The sequence below is a fragment of the Silurus aristotelis genome, assembly GCF_946808225.1.
Source record: "Silurus aristotelis genome assembly, chromosome: 6".
NCBI lineage: Eukaryota > Metazoa > Chordata > Actinopteri > Siluriformes > Siluridae > Silurus > Silurus aristotelis.
In genome coordinates, this window is record NC_139579.1 from 24,577,750 (window position 1) to 24,598,433 (window position 20,684).

The 20,684-nt window shown below is 38.3% G+C and overlaps 2 protein-coding genes across 5 annotated transcripts; one reads left to right on the forward strand and one right to left on the reverse strand.

The window, feature by feature from the left end:
- Positions 1 to 585: 585 nt before the first annotated feature.
- On the reverse strand, positions 586 to 4,831 carry fcf1 (FCF1 rRNA-processing protein). The gene is made up of 8 exons (XM_083543991.1): positions 4,691 to 4,831; positions 3,868 to 3,932; positions 3,609 to 3,680; positions 3,340 to 3,488; positions 3,162 to 3,234; positions 1,271 to 1,358; positions 1,070 to 1,164; positions 586 to 709 (listed from the first exon to the last, which is right to left on the reverse strand). Exons 1-8 carry the CDS (start codon positions 4,691 to 4,693, stop codon positions 661 to 663), a joined length of 594 nt encoding a protein of 197 aa, XP_083400117.1. The 5' UTR covers positions 4,694 to 4,831; the 3' UTR covers positions 586 to 660.
- On the forward strand, positions 4,792 to 20,131 carry arel1 (apoptosis resistant E3 ubiquitin protein ligase 1). Of its 4 annotated transcripts, none has more exons than XM_083543922.1 (22): positions 4,792 to 4,915; positions 5,938 to 6,239; positions 6,670 to 6,838; positions 8,351 to 8,571; positions 8,871 to 8,942; positions 9,208 to 9,434; positions 10,556 to 10,793; positions 11,184 to 11,353; positions 12,454 to 12,634; positions 14,438 to 14,682; positions 14,765 to 14,842; positions 14,927 to 15,068; positions 15,156 to 15,277; positions 15,358 to 15,433; positions 15,546 to 15,655; positions 16,165 to 16,344; positions 16,872 to 16,994; positions 17,243 to 17,372; positions 17,448 to 17,506; positions 17,891 to 17,980; positions 18,737 to 18,912; positions 19,751 to 20,131. In XM_083543922.1, the coding sequence occupies exons 2-22, from the start codon at positions 6,092 to 6,094 to the stop codon at positions 19,851 to 19,853; spliced, it is 3,060 nt and encodes a 1,019-aa protein (XP_083400048.1). In that variant the 5' UTR covers positions 4,792 to 4,915; positions 5,938 to 6,091; the 3' UTR covers positions 19,854 to 20,131. The 4 variants fall into 4 exon arrangements, with proteins under 4 accessions (XP_083400048.1, XP_083400047.1, XP_083400050.1 ...); XM_083543921.1 differs by having other exon boundaries at positions 4,808 to 4,936; XM_083543924.1 differs by lacking the exons at positions 4,792 to 4,915; positions 5,938 to 6,239; positions 6,670 to 6,838 and adding an exon at positions 6,904 to 7,844.
- Positions 20,132 to 20,684: the final 553 nt, after the last annotated feature.

The following is a 20,684-nucleotide window of genomic DNA, read 5'->3' on the forward strand; positions in this document are numbered from 1 at the left end:
ATCAGCATATGTTTCCTTACGTGAGGGTCCTTTGTTATTGTAGAACAAAAAGAGAAATGAAAATGAAAGCAATATGGCCAAAAAGAAACAACCCCCCAGAACCTTTGTACTTGTATTGAAACTAAAAAAAAAAAATAATCTGCAAACCAACTAATGCATATTAAACCTTTTGTAAAATCATAACATTGTGGCAGTTAATAAAAAAGTGCACTTTTCCAAAACAGCCTTTATTCTGAAGTCTAAAAGGAATCAGTAATGGTAAGCTTTTTATTAATACTGTCTGCATTTCATGTTGAAAATCACACCACGATATTTAATTACTATTAAATGCATGAGCAGTTTCATTTCTGCTTCATTGTACAAATGTTCTCCAGGTCATTAGGTTGAAGTGGCTTATTAATGTCGCAGTGTTCAATTTCCTCCTGGGCTCAGACAGTGAGCTAAACACAGCATGCCAGTATAAATTTCACAAGCAGACAACAGATAATCCACATATTCATACTACTTTAATAAACCCATATAATTGGCAAAAAAAAAAAAAAAAAAAAAAAAAGACAAGAGAAAACCTAACAAATGTGCAAGATATTGAGAATACAATGCTCTGATTTATTACAGAATCCAAAACAAGATTGAATAGTTATATATTCCATCATTGCTGTACTATAATCTTGGTGCACCGTAATCATCTGGCATGCGTTCGATGTTATACCTGTTGAATAAACAAATGTAAAAAGGATTTAATATTCACAATCATTAATCTGTACAAACAGCACTGCTGCATCCTGAGTTTCCTTGTATCTACTGAATGTTTGACAGTGTGTATAGAATTGGAAATGAAAACGCTTTACTGATTAGATTCAACAATGCAGTCAGAATTAATACAACTTCTTATTGCACTCGTTATATTTTCCCAAAAGTGTGTTTGTAAATTTGTATTTATCAATGCTCTGAATCATTTCATACGAACTATGCGCCCTCTAGTGTCCAATTGCAACAAGTGCTTTAAAAGATGCATCGGTTTTCTCAGATAATTTGCAAAAACAATGCAGACGTTTGTTTGCTTGGTTACCTGTGATTGGATATGTACATAATTGGGACTCCTGGAATCTTCCGAATTCTCCTTTTGAGGTCTCTGTCCACTGTGGCCACGATGTAACACTTATGCTAATTAGGAAGATGAAGAAAGAATATTAAATGCTTCTCTTAATTTATTTAATGTCTTTTGTAACATGAGATGAAGATCAACTGACAGAAGGTGATGCCTCCTTACCTGAGTTACCCTTTGGACTAAACAGTCATCAGCATATGTTCCCTTATGTGAGCATGGCAAGCGTTCAAAACGTGGGTCCTTGGCTATTCTACAAAAGAAAGACAAAGGAAAATGAAAGCCATAAGGTCAAACAGAATATATCCACGATATCCTTGCAGTTGTACTAAAAATCAGGTGAAGTAATGAATATTACACCTTTCTAAAAACCACAGCATTGTGGCAGTTTAATTTAATCAAATAGGGGGATTTACCGAAGCAGCCTTCAAAAGGAATTAGTATTGGCAATCTTTTTATTCATATTGTTCGAAGTTCGTGTTGAAAATCACACTGTGATACGTACAGAATTAAATATAACAAAAAAATTAAATAAAAGATGCAGCCAGTCAGACTCATCACACAAAACTCCCAATAAATACATTTCCCTAGACAAATGAGCTCCTATTATGAGTTTACGTTGTAGCAGCTATAAAAAGCTTTGAATCTGACTAAAAAACTAAAACCACATCTTTGAAGTACTCAATATTCCATAAATTTGAAATAAGAATCTTCTTAAAGAAAACTTCAGATTTTTTTTATTTCAAAAGTATAATCTATAACAAAGCAAGCGCATTTATCATTAGTCTTAGATTAGGCAGAGCAGCCACCATACAAACCCCTGTGAACGTTACTATAAAAATGATAATGAACTACAACGATAATAATATAAACCTGTAATTTAAATGAAAGATGGCACTGTCAAATACACTGAATCAGCCCCTCTTGAACAATCCGAAATGAGAATTCACGAGCCCTGTGGTCAGGGTTGGGCAAAGATACATCAAAATGCATTTTAAAATAAAATACCAAATACCTTCACTTTAAGTGTATCAAACTACGAAACACAGCAGCCACATTGTGTATTAAGATAAACTACTGTGTTTTAAAAACAATAAAAAACTTTTACAAGGGAGCATGAAATTAATTGACGCCTTCAAACATTCCATTAATTGGCCTATTTGATCTACTGTATCGATTCACCATTAAACCCACTCAGCTGATTAAGTAAACACTGTTGGATAGCGACAGCTTTTCTCTGGTCAAATCACACAAGAAACCTGACACATGCAACCAATTAAAAAAATAATATTTTAAAATTTTTTTAGCAATCGCTGGACACCTATTTGAAAGCTGAAAACAAACGTTTTAACATTTCAACAATTATCAAACGATCAATATGAAAGCTGGCAGCCTGCATGTTTCTTACCATAGACTCCTTCTTACATATGGATAGATTTTCTGGGTAAACTGCTGAGTAGGCACCAATTAGAGGCTGCATTTTTATGCTGTCATCATGTAGACTTCTTACAAAAGTATTTTACAGTATTTTTTTAACTACAAAAAAAACTATAGGATTTTGATACAAAATATAAAGCCATTTTCATCAACCCTATAAAATACAAATGACAAAATACTTATATTTGAAAATATCATAAACACATCCCTGCCTGTGGTATAATAAAATGTCATTTATAAACAAACAATTCAACACAATATTCTGTCAGGAAGTAACATTTCCATACAATAAAAAAAATATATACAGTATACTGACAGTATGATGAAAACAGTGTGTGCTAACGTGGCTGCATATTCCTTGCACTCTTCAAGCATGTTTTCATGCCCACCTAGGAGACAATTCTTGACTACAGCTCATTTGATCTCATCTCCATGATCTTATACAATGATCTAGGATGACGCTACCTAGTCGGCATTTTTCTCATTAAGGTAGATTTGATTAAAGGGCTGGTGAATGAAGATGTGAATGTGAACGCGTTATTAATAGTAAAGTTGCCACAGTTGTCACAATAATATATTCTGTAAAAGAATTTGAGAATGTGTATCTGCATGTAGTTACCTTAGTGCAACTCTGTATTTCATCCCAAGTTTCTCAAGCTCAGCCATAACACAGTCTGTGATGCAGGGAATACCTGAAGAACACAAACCCAACGTAATGCACATACAGTGCGAGTTTAGAGCAGCCACTGTTTTAAAACCAGGCAGTTAGTGAGGTAAAAAAGACAGCGATCACTCACATTTAGCATAAAGGCAGTCCATCATCGACTGAACCACGTCCAGTTTAGCTTTAATGGAGAAGTTGATGAAGTTTGTGTCTACGAGAACGTGATAAGGAGGGCCAAGCTGCGTGTTGTACTGGAAGAACATACACGAGGGATACTTTGGCCTGCCGTGATAAAAATAGTCACTCATCAAGTCAAGTAACTAATCCAACTGATTACAAGATATATTGGAAAAAAATGTTTAAGCTCCAAGAAAAGAAATAAACCGGAAATGTTATTCTTACACTTCTTGCTCTTTGATTGCTGCAGGATCTTCTTTCTTCTTTTTCTGTATTTTTTGCCGATCTTTCTCTTGTCTTGTTAATAGAAAATGCAGAAATATTAGAACTGGCATGCACCGTATGCTTACGTGTCATTTGACTATTCCGCAAATGGCTATATATATATATATATATATATATATATATATATATATATATATATATATAAAATGATATTTTGAATATTTTGTCAGGAAACAGGGTTTTAATTAAATTGACTTACATTCTTTGGTCCTTCAAACTTATCATCCTTTTCATTGAAGCATATTTTTGCTTCTTCTGTTTCCCCTAATAAGATGGGGGGAAAAGCACAAATCATAACACATTTCACTATATACAACAGAGTTGACTGTTCCTTCTTAAATCACATACTTCACAAAATCACATCCTTTTTGAAATCCTTCTAATCACAAAGAGCGAATTCCTGGGCAGGTCACTTCAGTGGGTACTGACAACCACCACCACCATCATCATCATCATTAGGATAAATCACAGCTAATTTCCAGGTGCGGTTGCAAACCCCTGGCTCTTACAGACTTTTGTGTTGTACACAATATAATAATTTGCTAAAAGCTGCACTCTTTACTCGGAAGATATTTGCTGTTACACGTCACTACTGCTGCTGTTCTGTGCATCTGTACAATTTCAACACATCCTCTTCTTTGCATTTCCAGTACTATTTTTGCACATTTACTTTACTATTTGCTGCCTTTTTTACTGCTGATCGTTTAGCCATACTTAACTACAAACATTACAGTGAAATCAGAAATGTATATTAACGATGTAAGTTCAGATGGGAAACCAAAAGCATTAATAGTGATCGAATAGAAACGGGACACCAATCACATTACAAACAGCGCATATCAGATCAGAATCGTTTTGCCATATATTTTCTGGAACCATGCAGCAAAGACAGATAGCTTAGCAACATTTAGTGCTAATTTCTTTTTTAAAGGAATGTCAAAAAAACGTATCATGACGCGAAACAAACATTTACGTAAATATGTTTCATGATTAACGAATGAAAAACGGAAATAACCTCTCACCATGTCGGATTTATCTCTAAAAAATAAAAAACAGCAGCGCAAAATAAGAAGGAAACCTCGTGTATGTTGACGAAGGCGCGTCTGCGAAGTGCGTCATCAAGACGCGACGGCGGTGCACTTCCTCCGCTTGTCAACGGAGTGCTAACGGCTATTAGCGAGACATGGCGAGCTGTGCCGCTCTGCTGTCGGGTATTAAATGGAAATAGACAGGCCTTGCTCTTTCGGGTGGGTTCACAGCTCCAGACGGTAAAATATTTTGATTTCCTGTGCTATTTCTTTTACATTCAGCTATGTTTTCTTTTCTACTCGGGTTAGCTAGCTGCACGGCTAAGTTGTCTTCTTGAGCATTGGCTTTTCTGCCTAATTAACCGTGACCCGAGTTAGATGAAAGAGCATCTATCAGGAATTAATTTATAGCTATTGTTCATTAGCTTTTAAGTTTACTCGTTGTTCAGGGTTTAATATGGCTGACAATGTGGTGTTAATACTGCTGGGCGAGCAGGTGAAGTGCCACCATGGTTTTGTTCAGCCAGCCATATAACCAGACCCACCTGACTCCTGCCACTCAATACTTTACTATCTGCACTTGTTATCAGTAGGACTGAACTTGATTTTCAGAAATGCTTCATACTTGAAACCAGCAAGTATAAGTATAGATCTGAGTATGTACTGGTCTGATCCTGGTCTGCAATTCAGGATTAGATTTGACTTTTTTTTCTCTTGTATGCAGACCGACCCAGTCCAGATCATACTACCTGTCTTTTTCCTCTCTGCCCTTGTTTTAGATGTTTTGCATAAAATTTGCAGTAAAAGCCGACACCAGTATGTCACACCGTGTATCAACCAGATATTTCCAAGAAGTTAAAACGGTTTGTCAGCAGCGAGAGAGCTTTTAACACACAAGTTTGTCCAGAGTCAAAGCCACAATTTGAATCAAATTTTTTTTAAAGAAACTAATGCGATCTCCAGTTCCAGTGCCTGGTTGTATTTACGATGTGAAGTAACTGTGCCCTGGCATGATGGCAGATAATTATAACTAAGTATTCTGCTCATTGGGGTAGCTCATGCATAATGAATACATCTGGATTACACCATCCACCCACCTCGGTGTGCTTTTAAAATATTTACATTACTTTACAAGATACTTTGGTTCCCTCTCACAGACTTGGATTTAGATTTGGTAATATTTTCTATCTCTGAACAGAATGTGTGTCGGGATAAATCGGGAAATTGTGTTCCTCCGGCAGATTCCAATTACTGAAGACATCATGTGAGGAAGCCTGAGAAGAAAACAAGTCTTCTGATAATAGGGATATAAGGAGAGAGAGAGGGGCTCTGATATGATGTCCACTGTTAATCTCTGAGCCACGCAGAGGTCTGATCGAGGCTGAAGATGGTCTGATGGACCGGCGCTTCTTACTGACATTAGTCTTCTGTTCAGTCTCATGGATTTTCTTTTGGGAACTGCGCTGGAAGAAGAGCAAAGAAAGTCAGATTGAAGAATGGCTGCAAGGCCATAGTCTGTCCGAATACAAGCATTTATTTGAAGGTGAGGAATGGTTGGTTTCGGATGGTATGTATCGAAAATGCAGTTACCAAACGCTGCTCTTTCCTTTTAGCTGGCATGGTATGGTACAGTATCATTATGAATACATTCTCTGTAATGTTGAGATACATCTTTTACCAGAAAGTGCATATTATATAAATGTGCATAATTGGATTTTAAGGACTACTGATGTACAGTAAAGGTACACCACATGCACTAGGGGACAAGTAAACTTTGGTACCTTTATGTCTAAAGAGCTTGTTTGTTGACTTCGTATCAAAATATGAATTGAATAGAAGTTCATGGCACTTGTACAGCATGAGATTATAAAAAAACTATCATCCTTAAATTAATTTCAGTCGGAGTCGAATAGTATAGTACCATTGCTCCTCTAATTCTTGCTCTGTATTTGTGTGGATATTTAATTGTGCAGATGTGCAGTCTCTGGAAGAGTTGAGTCTGAGTGTGCTGACTCGTCTGGAGGAGGTGGTGAAGGAAAAGTGGCGCTGGAGGGACATAGCTGAAGCCGACGTCCGCCTGCTGAGAGACTTCGCCTTTCAGGAGTGGCTGTGCTCGCAGAGCCTCGAACACTACTACCACACGTGAGACCAACCATACACACCATGTATGTTCAGATTAGTGATTCAAGACGCGCCGGTCCTTATGAATCACAGGAAAGTGACAAGGAAGTATCATTTGTTTGGCGCTCCATGTTGTTGTTCGCATTTAATTCCACAAGAGGGCAGTAGTGCCCGCACAGCCCTCTTTAGCTGAATGACATTGAGCCCTGCCGGCTGCAGTGTACAGGGTCACTGCAGCAGAGACTGTTCGAGCATTGTTTCACTTATACCAGCTCTGCAGTGCTGCAGCGAGTGCCGCAACCTTCTCTCACACACACTCATTGGATACACCATACGTCTTTATTCGACTAATAGTGTAAATTTGTGGATATTTTAGCCACAGGGAACACAGCAGTGGTAGTGCTTATGTATAATCTTACTCTGGTTATATTATGTTTGACATTATGCGTAACGTTGTGTTTTTATAACACATCATCGCTAAATTCTTGAATCCGATTGGTCAGAAAGAGTTGGTTTAATTTTTTTTGACTGTAGTACCAGCTGTCATCTCAAATCACAAGTTTATAATATGGCACTTGGAATACATTTTGACCAAAAAATTAACCTTGAAACAAAAAAAAAGTGCAATGTGTTCTACATGATTGTGCATAAAGAATTTAGGCTGCCATCAATGGATTATTTTCCTGTGTCTGCGCACCACGTTGTGTGTTATTCCCCACTCATGGGTTGGTGTATAGTACAGTTTCGAGTTGTCTGTGTGTTTGTTGAAGGTTTGTTCAGGGTGCTGTGCTGGTTGTCACTGCCTGCTCCTGTCTTTCCTGTTTGCTCAGTGTGCATTCTGCTACAATTATGTTACATACAGTGTGACATGAGCCATTTCACCACATTGAGCACATAAAGTCTGGAAGCGACACTGAGTGACACAGTGAGTGAACTATGCAGCAGTTTCTGGTGGAATCATTTAATATGATGGTATATACTGAAGGAAGAAAGAAAAAAAGCACTGGATTGTAAGCCTGCTACGAATGTAAGCCAATCAGTGAGTACCTACGCTGTCATCCTGCTTTGTTTTAAATTGTCGCCTGAGCATGCCGTCTATGTGCAGATAGAAACGCTATTGTAATGGGTTATTCCTCCTCTGGTTCATAATGGTTTTGCTACATAGATACTGGTATGTTCACTTTTATAGACACATTTAGAAGAGGGGAGTTTTCTTAAAGCTCATCTCTAAACCCCTCTGGACTACGCTGAAAACCCCTTGGCCGTGTACTTTTCTACAGCTGTGAACACATTTAGATGAACATCTGAAAATCTATGAATCTGTAGTTGTAGGTGTGGAACTGGTAAAAATATGAACTTATGTAGATCTTAAATGATAATGGCTTCTCTTCTCCCTCTTGAAATGTCATTGAGTGTAACATAATGATAATGTATAACAGAAACACTGAGCATTTAAGTGTTAAAAAGAGGTCGGCCATTTTGCCAGATGTACGATATGTAACTAAGCATTGCTTCACTTTCTTTCCTTGATAGTCTGAAGACCCTGGGGTGCACTAATCTGGATGACCTTGCTCAGTTTGACAGCCAGCTTCAGCTCTCCCTGGCAGCCTGGGGCTATTACTATGAGGACTACATCAAGCTGTCCACAGGCATAAAGGTCCTCCAAGCATCCCGGGGTAGCAGAGACCAGGACTATGAGATTCAGCTGGTGCACAGCCTTGCTGAGAGGCGCCTAAATGAGAAGTGGTCCATCGGTGAGTTCACTGGCGTCAGAAAGACGTATGCGGCTCTGTTAGCCTCAGGTCATTCCGATGTAATATTACATCGATGGCTTTTTGTTAGAAAGTTATGTCAGTTATGTGAGGTCACCACACCCTGACGCCTAAACGTGTGTAGGATGCTAATCTTAAGCTTGGCGCCGTTCCTCTCGGCTGCTCACACCCACTTCACTTCTTTCAGGGGAGTGAACTTGATGATTTTAGGTGTGAATGAGGCCAGTGTTCATGATTATTGTGTCACAGGATTACAGCGTCTTTATGGTTTCCTCTTTCAGCTGGAGCGCTGATATTCGGCTGTACTGTTGCACTGTGCTTTCTGATAAGGGACCTCATGTTTTACGTGATTGGTGAGTTTTTGCCTTGAAGGAACACCAATAAAATAAAGTGCCTAGAACGTTCGAAATTCACAAAGGCGTATGATGTTATTTCTGCAAGGTGTATTCTGCCTAAACAAACAAACAGCTGAATAATTGTCAGCCTTTATGATGCATTGTAAATCATTTTTTAGCACTTATTGTCTTAGTAAGATCTCAAAGTGTTTATTAATTTTTTTTTTTATATGAATTTGTTCCTATTGAACGTAATGTGACTGAAGCGCTCTACCATTTTTAGGTGGAATAACTGTTTCCATCATCGCATTCGTCTTTACCATTAAGTTCCTATGTGAGCTCGCAGCACGTGTGGTCAGCTTCCTGCAGAATGAGGACCCTGGGCGTCGTGGCGACCGTAGCATTTACGACTATGTGCGAGGGAACTACCTGGACCCACGCTCCTGCAAAGTCTCCTGGGACTGGAAGGAGCCACAGGAAGTTGGCCAGACCATGAGCTTCCGTGTGCAGGTATCATCAGCACTGCTACGTCATTATGTTAAAAGTGAGCAGCCATTGTGGATTCAATTTAGTTTTTATTAACTGCTAATGCAAATAACTATTAATTCATGACACGAACAGATTCTTTGCGAAGAAGACACATTGGTTTGACTACATTTGTGTGATTGTAAAGAATGTGTTCAGGTCATCAATAATTTATACGATTATTTACATAAGCATTGAATTGGGAATCTCCCCCTATTCGTTACAAAAGGGTAATTAAACAAGAGAAGAATCTTGTGGTTGCTTAAGTATTCACCCTTCTGGTTTAATACTTGGTATGTAGTTACAGCTAAAAATTTTCAGGACTGTTTTTATCAGCTTTGCACATCTGGATACTGAGAACTTTGGCAACATGCTCAGCACAGACAGACTGGAGAGAGATTGTTGGTCAAACAGAAATGTTTACGCTTTTAATCCGCACCATGCTGTAAATACGGCCACCTCTCCCACCATATATACGCTTTTTTCCACTTGAGCTAAGAGCTGCTTTGTATTATATCAAATAGTCTATAAGTCAAAATCAGCAGGGGAGTTTTCATTTTTCTAACAATACACGGCATAAACCCCAAAAATAAAATATTCCCACTAGGCCATAAAACACAAACAGATTAAACTTGGACAGTTAAAAAACAGGGTATTTATATTAGCGAGGGTTGGGTAGGCATGCTCTTGTTTGTTCAGAATTATTGTTGAATATGTAGAAGAGAAAAGCCAAACAGTACCAACAGCGTAGAATAGATGTTCGTATTGCGAAATCAATGTCTTGGGATAAGCAAAAGACAGAAGTCTTCATCAAGTCAAGTCAAGAGGCTTTTATTGTCATTTCTACTATACACAATGGTACACAGTAAAAACGAGACAACGTTCCTCCGGAACCCTGGTGCTACACTAAACAACAACATAGAGCTACAACACAACACAAGCTACATAAAGTGCGTAGAGTGTAACCTAGTGCAAACAGTGCAGATGAAAAACAGTGCAGACAGACAACACAAGACAACACACAAACCCAATATAGCGCTGTACAGTTCTTAGATAGTCTTTAGAAAGTATCTTATAATATGTTAATTTTCTGTCTTTCCTCCTAGCTCTTCTATAAAAATGGCCAGCCATTTCCAGCTCACAGACCCGTGGGTTTGAGAGTGAACATCACTCACATAGAGCTGGCTCTGGACATCCCTGTCACCCAGGAGATCCTTCAGGAACCCGAGTCCAACGTGGTGAAAGTGACCTTCACTGTGCGCAAGGCAGGCCGCTATGAGGTGGCTGTTAAACTGGGGGGGCTCAATGTGGCATACAGCCCCTATTATAAAATATTTCAACCAGGTACCGTGACTCGAGCACAACATGCAGTTCTAATCATGCCTATTATCTAGTTTAGCTCTGATTAAGTTTCCCCTCAGATGAAAACATTATGTAATAGAGCTGATGTTCATTTCCCCCCATTTAGTCAAGTGTTTGTATGAGTTCTACAGAGTTTCCAGAACTTTCATCTTGTTAGTCAATTGTGTTTATGGACATGGTGTACTAGAGTGCTAAAGCCAGTTTTGAATTCAGCTCTATTCGTATTATTTAAAGAAAAGATTGTTGCTGTCTGTCATATTGACTGATGTGCTTGCTTTGTTTGTATATAATGGCACTTTTGGGCTTGTTTCTATCTGTCCTTCATTGATTGTTTTGTCCTGAATCAAATTTCATGTCGTGTGTTTGTTACAGGCACGGTGGTGCCATCCAAAACAAAGATTGCATACCACTTTTCAACTCTGGTGCTGACATATGGTCAACAGCACACACTGCAGATCGAGCCTCGAGACGAGTATGGCAACCCTACCAGTAACTCTGTGTCTCTCGTGGATGAGGTCAACTACAGTGTGCATATACACTCGGTAAGAGCTCTACAGGATGAAAAAATCACAGCGAGAGGTTAAATCATGATTAGAACCTGCTTTTTGTTGTAAATCATAAATCGGCCTACGTGAGAGTTTCACGAAAATGGCAATAGAAAAGCTACAAAAACATGCACAAGCATCAGTCATAAAGAATACTGATTCTACAGGGTTATTCAAAAAGAATTGAACCGATTTCATTATGCAATATTTTATTAAGAAACAATAATACACAACTCCAGCCAAGTCACAAGTATTATACTCACAATCAACTTGGATAACTCCTCTTTCAAATAGTCAATGACTCAAGCACTCATTCACTGACGATGCTTGAGAACTGAAGCAATGAGTCATGATATTGGTTCATTCTTTTTGAATAACCCTCCATAACCCTCCATAACCCTGTAATTCAACTCTATACCCACTCACCAACTTTTACTGTAGACGGTGGACGTGGTGGACGAAGTAAACAAACCATGTAATTACTTTTACATACAAACGTATTTTCCTTCAAATGTACTTGAGTATCCAAAGTACTATGATTTATTATGGCTGATTTGATATCTATTAAAATGATCATGAGCCCAAAAATGTATTTTCAACTACTTCAGAAAAATCACGCAAATAGAGCCAGGAGATTCTTCCATCATTTATTCCTCTCAAAATGTTCTGCTTACTGTTGAACTAACGCTGAACTGTATGTTCATGCTTAGTAGATACCACGAAGAGGCAATCGAAAATAAGTTCAAAACAGAGCACGCTCTACTCTGATTGGAGGCTCGCTGCGTGTTTTTATCCACTAATAAATAAAAAGGAACGACTGATTTTGCAAAATGTAGATGAGTAAAAAGTAAGCTATTTGATTTTTGAAGTGTAGTGAAGTTAAAAGTCTCCCCAAATGGAAATATTTCAGTAAAGTACCGATACGCATAAAAGCTTCTTAAGTACAGTAACGAATTACATTAACTCCATTACTGTACATCACTGACTGTAGATATGTGATGTTTGATAGTATTATGTAATAAAATCAGAAACAGGTAGGTAGCGCACACTTTCTTTTTTTTTTTTTTAGTATCATGTATTTTTTTGACTTTATTTAGTTGGGGACGACGGAGGAGGACAGTTCTGAAGATTTCTACAGCACAACCGTTTGTTGTAATAAGCCACAGTGTCAGGTTCTGCTGCGCCTCACTCTGAAGAAAAAGGGCTGCTTCAGGGCACGAATTACTTACAGGGACCAGCCTCTCAGTAACGGAGAGTTTGACATCATTGTGCTAAGTGGTAAGTTTTTCTAATATCTTCCTTTTACTTCTGCCAATTAACAGCAATACCTTATGCTGTTTTATATCAGTAATATTTGCACACGCCTCCTTTTATTGAATCCCAAAAAGCATGGGTGTTGTCTTTGTTCTCACGGTTCGGTTTTTATACTGCCGAGAGCACAATTTTAGTTTCACATGGACTGTAAAAATTTTTTGTTACTGTTGATTCTGATTAATATTATTGAAATTCAGTTTGACATTTGGCAGAAAAAGAACTGCCTGTTTTGAAGTGTAGATCATCGCTTATGTGTTCGGTTTCCTTTAAGGATTTATTAAGCAATAGTGCATTATAAGAAAATAAATTGTCATCCAACAAGCAATAAAAACTAGCAATATAACTGTGTGTAGAATTGGCATTCTATCATCTTTATAAAAATAGTGATATTTAAATGAAAGGATTGTATGCATCAAGGAACACCTTTCCAAATTCCTGACCAATCAAAAAAGCTTCTACTTCTAAAAAACAAAAAAAACAATTGGGTCCATGAGAATGAAACTAACTAATTCAAAGTTTCGCTAGCATTGATCTGGATTTATGCTAGTGCATGTTATCTTGTTTCAAATTGTGTGTGGTCATCATTACATCATTACATGTACAGTATATCTTAAGGTTATCTGTGCTATACTTAATGGGACAGAAAAGGCCCTTTGCAATGCCACTTTTCATTTAAACTTCGGACATCTTTCGGTAGAGTTAGTAATTCCTAATGAACTACTGAATAAAGAATGCAGCCAGGAGCAGACTTTCAACTACAAGTTATGGAAATATATATATAAAGCATCGAGATAACCGATGATCGAGATAAACGAAAATCAAAATGGCGGCAGTATATTAATGTGCTTGAAATTTCTTTATGTACATGATGTGCGTTAATAAATGAGAATGTGCATGCACGTGTTTTTGAAGGGGTTTTTTACACAACAGTGTTGCCGCGATTTGTTTGATGAAGGCATGCTATAAAAATACATACAGTACATGTTTGTTAACTGTCAGGAATCCACCTGCCACGCCCCCTTCAGCGCCCCCTTCAGCGTGTCAGGTGTTTTCTCGGCCGCTTTATCTGAAGCTCCCGGCTTCAATCGCGCACATCTGGTGCTCGTTAAGCATCATCACCAGCTCCTATTTAAACTTCCACACTCTCACCGTCCGTTATTGTTGGTATATGTTGGTTCACGGCGGTCGTTGTTATCGCTCATGCGTATCCCGGTACGTGTCTTCCCACCGGCACTCTCTCAACGGCTGCTCTTTTCTTCCCAAAGCGCATCGCGGATTCCCCCCCCCCCCCCCCCCCCCGATCCTGCCGTTGTTCATTCTATGCTTTTGCTGCTCATCCCGCGTTCTCCCGTGTGCTGTTCAGCGCCGCGCTTCTACTTTCGCCTCCCGTTTATCGCATAACATTTAACAACAACAGCAGAGATTCACCAGTATACAATACAACACCTGTAGCAGCTGTAAGTCTTGATTTTTCCGCCACTTTCGCGAGTTCTTCTGCGGCTGCACAGTGCAGATCGAGATAACCAACGTTAAATGGCAAATTTTCCCCCCTTGTGCTCGAGATATCAGGGTTCGGCGACATAAAAAAAGTCGACATAACCGATAAAAAAAAATGCTTAGAAAAAGCGAGAATTTGGCGGTTCCACTTCAAAAACGTCGACTTAATAGGGTTGTCAAGTTAACCGAGGGCGAGATAACCGGGTTCCACTGTGTGTGTGTGTGTGTGTGTATATATATTCTCCCCCTTCTTGTTTGCCATCACCTCAGAGAACGAGAAGAACTGTGTGGAGAAGAACGTATCCACTCCAGGAATTAGTATCTATTTTGAGGCCTACCTCTATGGTACAGGGAACTATAGCAGTTCCACCTGGCAGTTCCCAGCGTCCTCTCTGCTCACGCCACCACGACGGCCATCGATGGGCGACGATGAGGAAGAACACGACTCTCCAGTGGAGGGCCAACCTGAGAAAGTCAAGAAACCAAAAAAGGTCTACTGCTACATATCACCAAAGGTCAGTAATTAATATTAAGGTTGGCAATGATGGTCATTTTCTTTTATTTTTTTATTCTCACATTTAATTTGTTATATTGCAGCAATTCTCTGTTAAGGAGTTTTACCTGAAGATTATTCCATGGCGCCTTTTTACTTTTCGTGTGTGCCCAGGAACAAAGGTAATGTTGTACTAGCAGCAAATACACAATAATAATACCAAATATTTAACAAGGACGCACATCACTTATACACTTTCCTTTTAGTTTACGTACCATGGTCCTGACCCAATCCATAAGTTCCTGACGCTGGTGGTGGATGATGGGATCCAGCCTCCTGTAGAACTTAGCTGCAAAGACAGGAACATTATGGCAGCCACATTTATTCGCTTCCTGCACAAGAACATTGGTGAGTTTGAAAAAAAAATATGCAGCTGAATCTGCTCAAGTGATGTGGATGAATTGCTCTTGAACGTTTATTTTCTCTGGATGTTAGGAGGCTCCGAAACTTTTCAGGACAAGGTGAGCTTTTTCCAGCGAGAGCTCCGGCACATTCACTCCAAGAGACCTCGTATTAAAACCTGCCTGAAGATCAGCCGCCATTCCATCCTCGAGACTGTGAGTGGCCTGAGCTGCTGGAGCTTTTCAGCGCTTGTTGTGTTCTTGTAAACATTCATAACCGTGTCTTTTTTTTGCAGTCTCTAAAGGCCACCAGAAATTTCTCTGTGTCAGACTGGAGTAAGAACTTTGAGGTGGTGTTTCAGGACGAAGAAGGTTTGTTTTTGTAAATCAAGCACTATTATGTTTCATGAATGTTATAATCCTGTACTTTGTAGTTAGTATTTTTGTAAAGACTATATAAATTACTTTTCTTTTTTTACTTAAGCTCTGGACTGGGGTGGGCCGAGGCGCGAGTGGTTTGAACTCATCTGTAAGAACCTGTTTGACACTAACAACCAGCTCTTTACACGGTTCAGTGACAATAACCAGGGTCTGGTAAGCATCAGTTCTTATTACCTCACTGTTTTCTTGTTTGCTTAAAATTTTTTGGGGCAAGTTGCTATTCTAGTGTGCTGCTCAGCTCCATGATTTGTTTGCCCAGTAATTACAATAAAACATTAAAAACAGCGTAATGTAATGAATCGTTTTTGTTTTCGTGTCCATATGTATAAATAGTACTCTAGAAGAAAAATGTATTTCCCAAGGATTTAATTGCAACACCAATAAAATAAAAATTACGTATTTATATGATATGGTCATGTGACTTCCAAATGGTCTACAACAAGCTCAATCTTAAAATAAGGTGTATGTGGTAGGGATAATTTTTATTTTTTATTTTTTTTTTTTTATTTTTTATTTTTTTAAATATGCCTTCATCATGAGAACTCTGTGATATATAAAGATTGCTTACAACTTATTATTAAAGATTACTCTGTGTGTGTGTGTGTGTGTGTGTGTGTGTGTGTGTGTGTGTGTGTGTGTGTGTGTGTGTGTGTGTGTGGCAGGTCCACCCTAATGCAGATCGTCCTGCTCACCTGAGGTTGAAGATGTACGAGTTTGCAGGGCGCGTGGTGGGGAAATGTTTGTACGAGTCAGCTTTAGGAGGAGCCTACAAGCAGCTGGTGCGAGCCAGGTTTACTCGCTCGTTTCTGGCCCAAATCATCGGCCTGCGCATGAACTACAAGGTGCTACATATCTCTTATTCTGCAACGTTTATACATTTGAACTAATATTATTGGTAATTCACAATTTTCTGTAATGTGAATGTATTTAATTTATATTTGAAAGGAGTGTCAGTATTGGGTAACAGTTAGAGATTTTCTATTAGGTGTTTAAATTTTTTGTAGTAACATGTTTACAAGTAACATATTTAAAGTTGTTACCTTAAGTAAAATCAGGAACTTATATATATACACACACACACATACATACATACATACATACATACATATTATATATATGTATGTATGTATGTATGTATGTGTATATATGTACGTATGTATGTATATTTACAGTATGTATGTAGATATAGATTTTTTATTTTTTTGTCTGGACACAGCCAAAGTTTCTGTCATGGTGTTTATTTAATTCGTATTAAAGTGCACAGTGGATCAGTCCTGGATCAACTCGTTTATTGTTTCAGAACTAAAGCATGTTTGTTTTATTTTGTATTATGCAGCTGACTGTTTTTAATTACTGTTTGTAATGGCAGTATTTTGAGACGGACGATCCAGAGTTCTACAAAACAAAAGTCTGCTTTATCCTAAAAAATGACGTGAGCGGGATGGACCTTGTATTTGCCGAGGAAAAGTACAAGTCAGGACAACTGGAAAAGGTGATACATACTCAATTATGTGACTGCATTATGACATTGCTATGTTGTTCCAGCTTACAAAACAACAGACAAATGTTTTTACTTAAAACATAACTGATCGTTTTGACCCTACTGGTGTGAAGGCACAATCAAAGTTGTATGGGTGAGAAACAGAATTAGATTGATGTTCTATAGACATGTATATTTTGGAGATGTGATTATAGCTCTGTTTATTATTGACATTTGAACATATTTTTTTATCTTCCCAGGTGGTGGAGTTGATATCAGGTGGTGCTCAAATCGCTGTGACTAATGAGAATAAGATGCATTACTTGAATCTGCTGGCTCAGTATAGACTGGCCAGTCAGGTGAGAGATGAAGTAGAGCACTTCCTCAAAGGTACGAGCTCTTCAATCTGTGAAGTGTGTTACATGAATTTGTTCAGATCTAACCGAGGTGTTTTGTCATTCTTAGGATTAAATGAACTTGTTCCTGAGAACCTTTTAGCCATATTTGATGAAAATGAGTTGGAGGTAAGCCCTGGCTAGCTTTCTGAAAGAGTAAAAGTTTCTAACTTTTATTTTTTTTGTTGTTTTTTGTTTTTTGTTTTAAACATGTTAAAGCTACACAAAGACCTGTAACTGTAATATATGTTCCAGACCACCAGAGTACACATTTTGTTTAACTGATATTATTTAAATGGTGTCTATAATTAACATTTATTTGAGCCATAAAGCATTTCAGAATGAGTATGCATTCTTTTTGAGTTATTGATTAATAACGATTAAACCCAGCTATATAAATAAAAATAAATAAAACCCCCACATCTCGTGGCCACTATAAGAACACCTGCATTGTTGAGCTGATTCACTTTTATTTAACTGTGCATGATTTATCCGTGTGTTTTGCTTTCACAGTTGCTGATGTGTGGTACTGGAGATATCAATGTGCAGGATTTCAAAGCCCATGCTGTTATTGTTGGAGGTTCATGGCATTTCAGAGAGAAGGTGCGTTGCTAAACATGTATTTGTGCTCTCAAATATGCAGCATTCAGTCCCTGGTGCGTTTCCCCCTTGTGGTGAGTTCACATTGAAGTGCAGAACAAAACAATCTGCGAGTGGTGGTCTCTTTGTGCTTCCAAACAAACCCCAGTGCAGTTTTAATGCCTTGATTCAGTTCATCAAACCTGCTGTGGATTTTGGGTTGTGGGTAACGTGTTTTTGATATGCAAGCTGCAAAAGTTAGGCAGAACGGTAAAAACACGTGCCAGAGGATAGAACTGAAGAACAGAGGTACATTGTCTTCTAGCTGTCTCAGCCAAAGTGTAGAAATATTTGATATATTTAAACTATATATAATATATTATATTATTTGTTACATGTTAAATGTTACATATCATTTATTTCCCATTATTACATATAATGGTTTTCATCATACAGTAAATTTTCTGTCACAAAATTCATCATAAATGAAAGCCTTGAGTCCAGGACTCCTTTTTCCACATTCACTTCAATAATATTTAGGCTTTGGTTTATTTACATATGAGAGAGACCTAAACATGTACTCGAGACTAAACAACATGTGAAAAACATATAAAAATGACTTTCATGGTGCATGTCTAAATTTGATAAAGTTATAAAAAAAGATATTGAACATTTGAAAATATGTATTTTCAATTACATTTTAACAGCCATTTATTTACCGCATACTTCATTATAAATGCGTAAACAAAGCAGAGATTAATTTGGGCTGTGTGTGTGCAGGTGATGAAGTGGTTCTGGGCTGTGGTGTCCTCCTTCACTCAGGAAGAGCTTGCACGTCTCCTCCAGTTCACCACCGGCTCTTCTCAGCTCCCTCCCGGTGGCTTTAACACACTCTGCCCCTCTTTTCAGATTATAGCAGCTCCAACACAGAGCACGCTGCCAACTGCACACACCTGGTGAGTAAACACAAATACACATGCACATATACACCGATCAGGCATAACATTATGGCCACCTGCCTAACATTGTGGTGGTCCCCCTTTTGCTGCCAAAACAGTCCTGACCTGTTGAGCATTAACAGCATTAACTTCTTCAGCAATTTGAGCTATTGCAGACCGGGAACATCCAACAAGAGCTGCAGTTTTGGAGATGCTCTGACCCAGTCGTCTAGCCATCACAATTTGGCTTTTGTCAAACTCGCTCAAATCCTTACGTTTCCCATTTTTCCTGCTTTTAACACGTCAATTTCGAGGACAAAATGTTCACTTGCTGCCTAATAAATCCCACCCAGTAACAGGTGCCATGACAGAGATAATCAGGTGTTATTCACTTCAGAGGTCGTAATGTTATGACTGAACGGTGTACATATAAATCATCCAATTGACATATAATGAGAATGGAGATTTAATTGCAGGTCAGTGACTGAAGTATTACAAATTTAAACACCCACATTATTCAAGTCTGCTTAGTGTCTTCATTTTGGCCTAATGAAGTAATAATTTGTGTGCTAGCATTAGCACAATGCATTAACATTGTTTTTTGCACTGCACTGTATTTTACTCAGTTTTCACTCTTTTTTTTTTTAAACATTAATTTAAAGGAAGAAAAAATGACTTATGTAGTAGTTTTTTTTTAACGAACAGCCACACTATGCCCCTGGTTCATGTGCCTTGTGCAGCAGGTGGCGTAATTTAAAAAAGTTTAAACAATTTCCCAGCTCCTGTAAGTATTACATGAATCTTTTTCTTTCCTTCAACATGTAGTAATTCCCATCTAATGTCTTACCTCCTCTAGTTTTAACCAGCTGTGCCTCCCTACCTATGACTCCTATGAGGAGCTGCACAAACTGTTGAAGCTGGCCATCAGTGAGGGCAGTGAGGGCTTCGGCATGCTCTGACCACACACTGGCTATGACTTTTGGATCCGTTGAAGGAATTCCTTTTCTTTTCTGTGTCTTCTCTCCAACGAGTGAGCTGCATTATATGAGCCAACGCACCTTTTTAATCCTCCAGTAACAGCCATTTTAAACCGAAGCCCACACAGATGTCCAGATTTTTCCTCTTTCAAGCAGGACCTTCACATGATCTTGAGTTGCCTTTGGCTTATTCCACTGGATACTGGAGCTATGTAAATATGTAAATCTTCAACTTTTTTGTACTGTTAAAAAAGGAAAAATTAATGAAGGGAGAATTCTGTTGCATTTTATTCTCAATGGTTCATTTGTTACATTTTATGTTAGTTTGTCCAGTCAATAAAATGTGTAACACTATTATCACATTTGGCATTAACGGACCTGGGAACATCCACATGGAGTGTAGCAGCCTATAAGATGTGTGGATCTACCACACACACTGCACTTTGGCCTTAACCATTCAGGGAAGGTTGCACACACACACACACACCTATATATTAAGTTGTAAATGCCTTGTGAAATTTAAAGTTGAGATGCTTTTTGAGTCTCAGTTGACATTTTTTTGGTATGTTAATATTTCACATGTATCACGTAGCCTATTGTAACACTGTTCAAATGTGTGCAACTCGAAGAATCTGCATTGTAAAATATGAGGATGATGAAGAAGAAATGGGGGAGGAGCTCTGGGTTAAACAGCTCATGGCTAATTACAAATCTCTGGGCAACATCTATGCATTTTACTGTGAACCTAATTTACAGAGCAGTGTCAGAGTTATGTAAAGTTTTTGTTAGCTGTATGACAAACATTCTCATTAG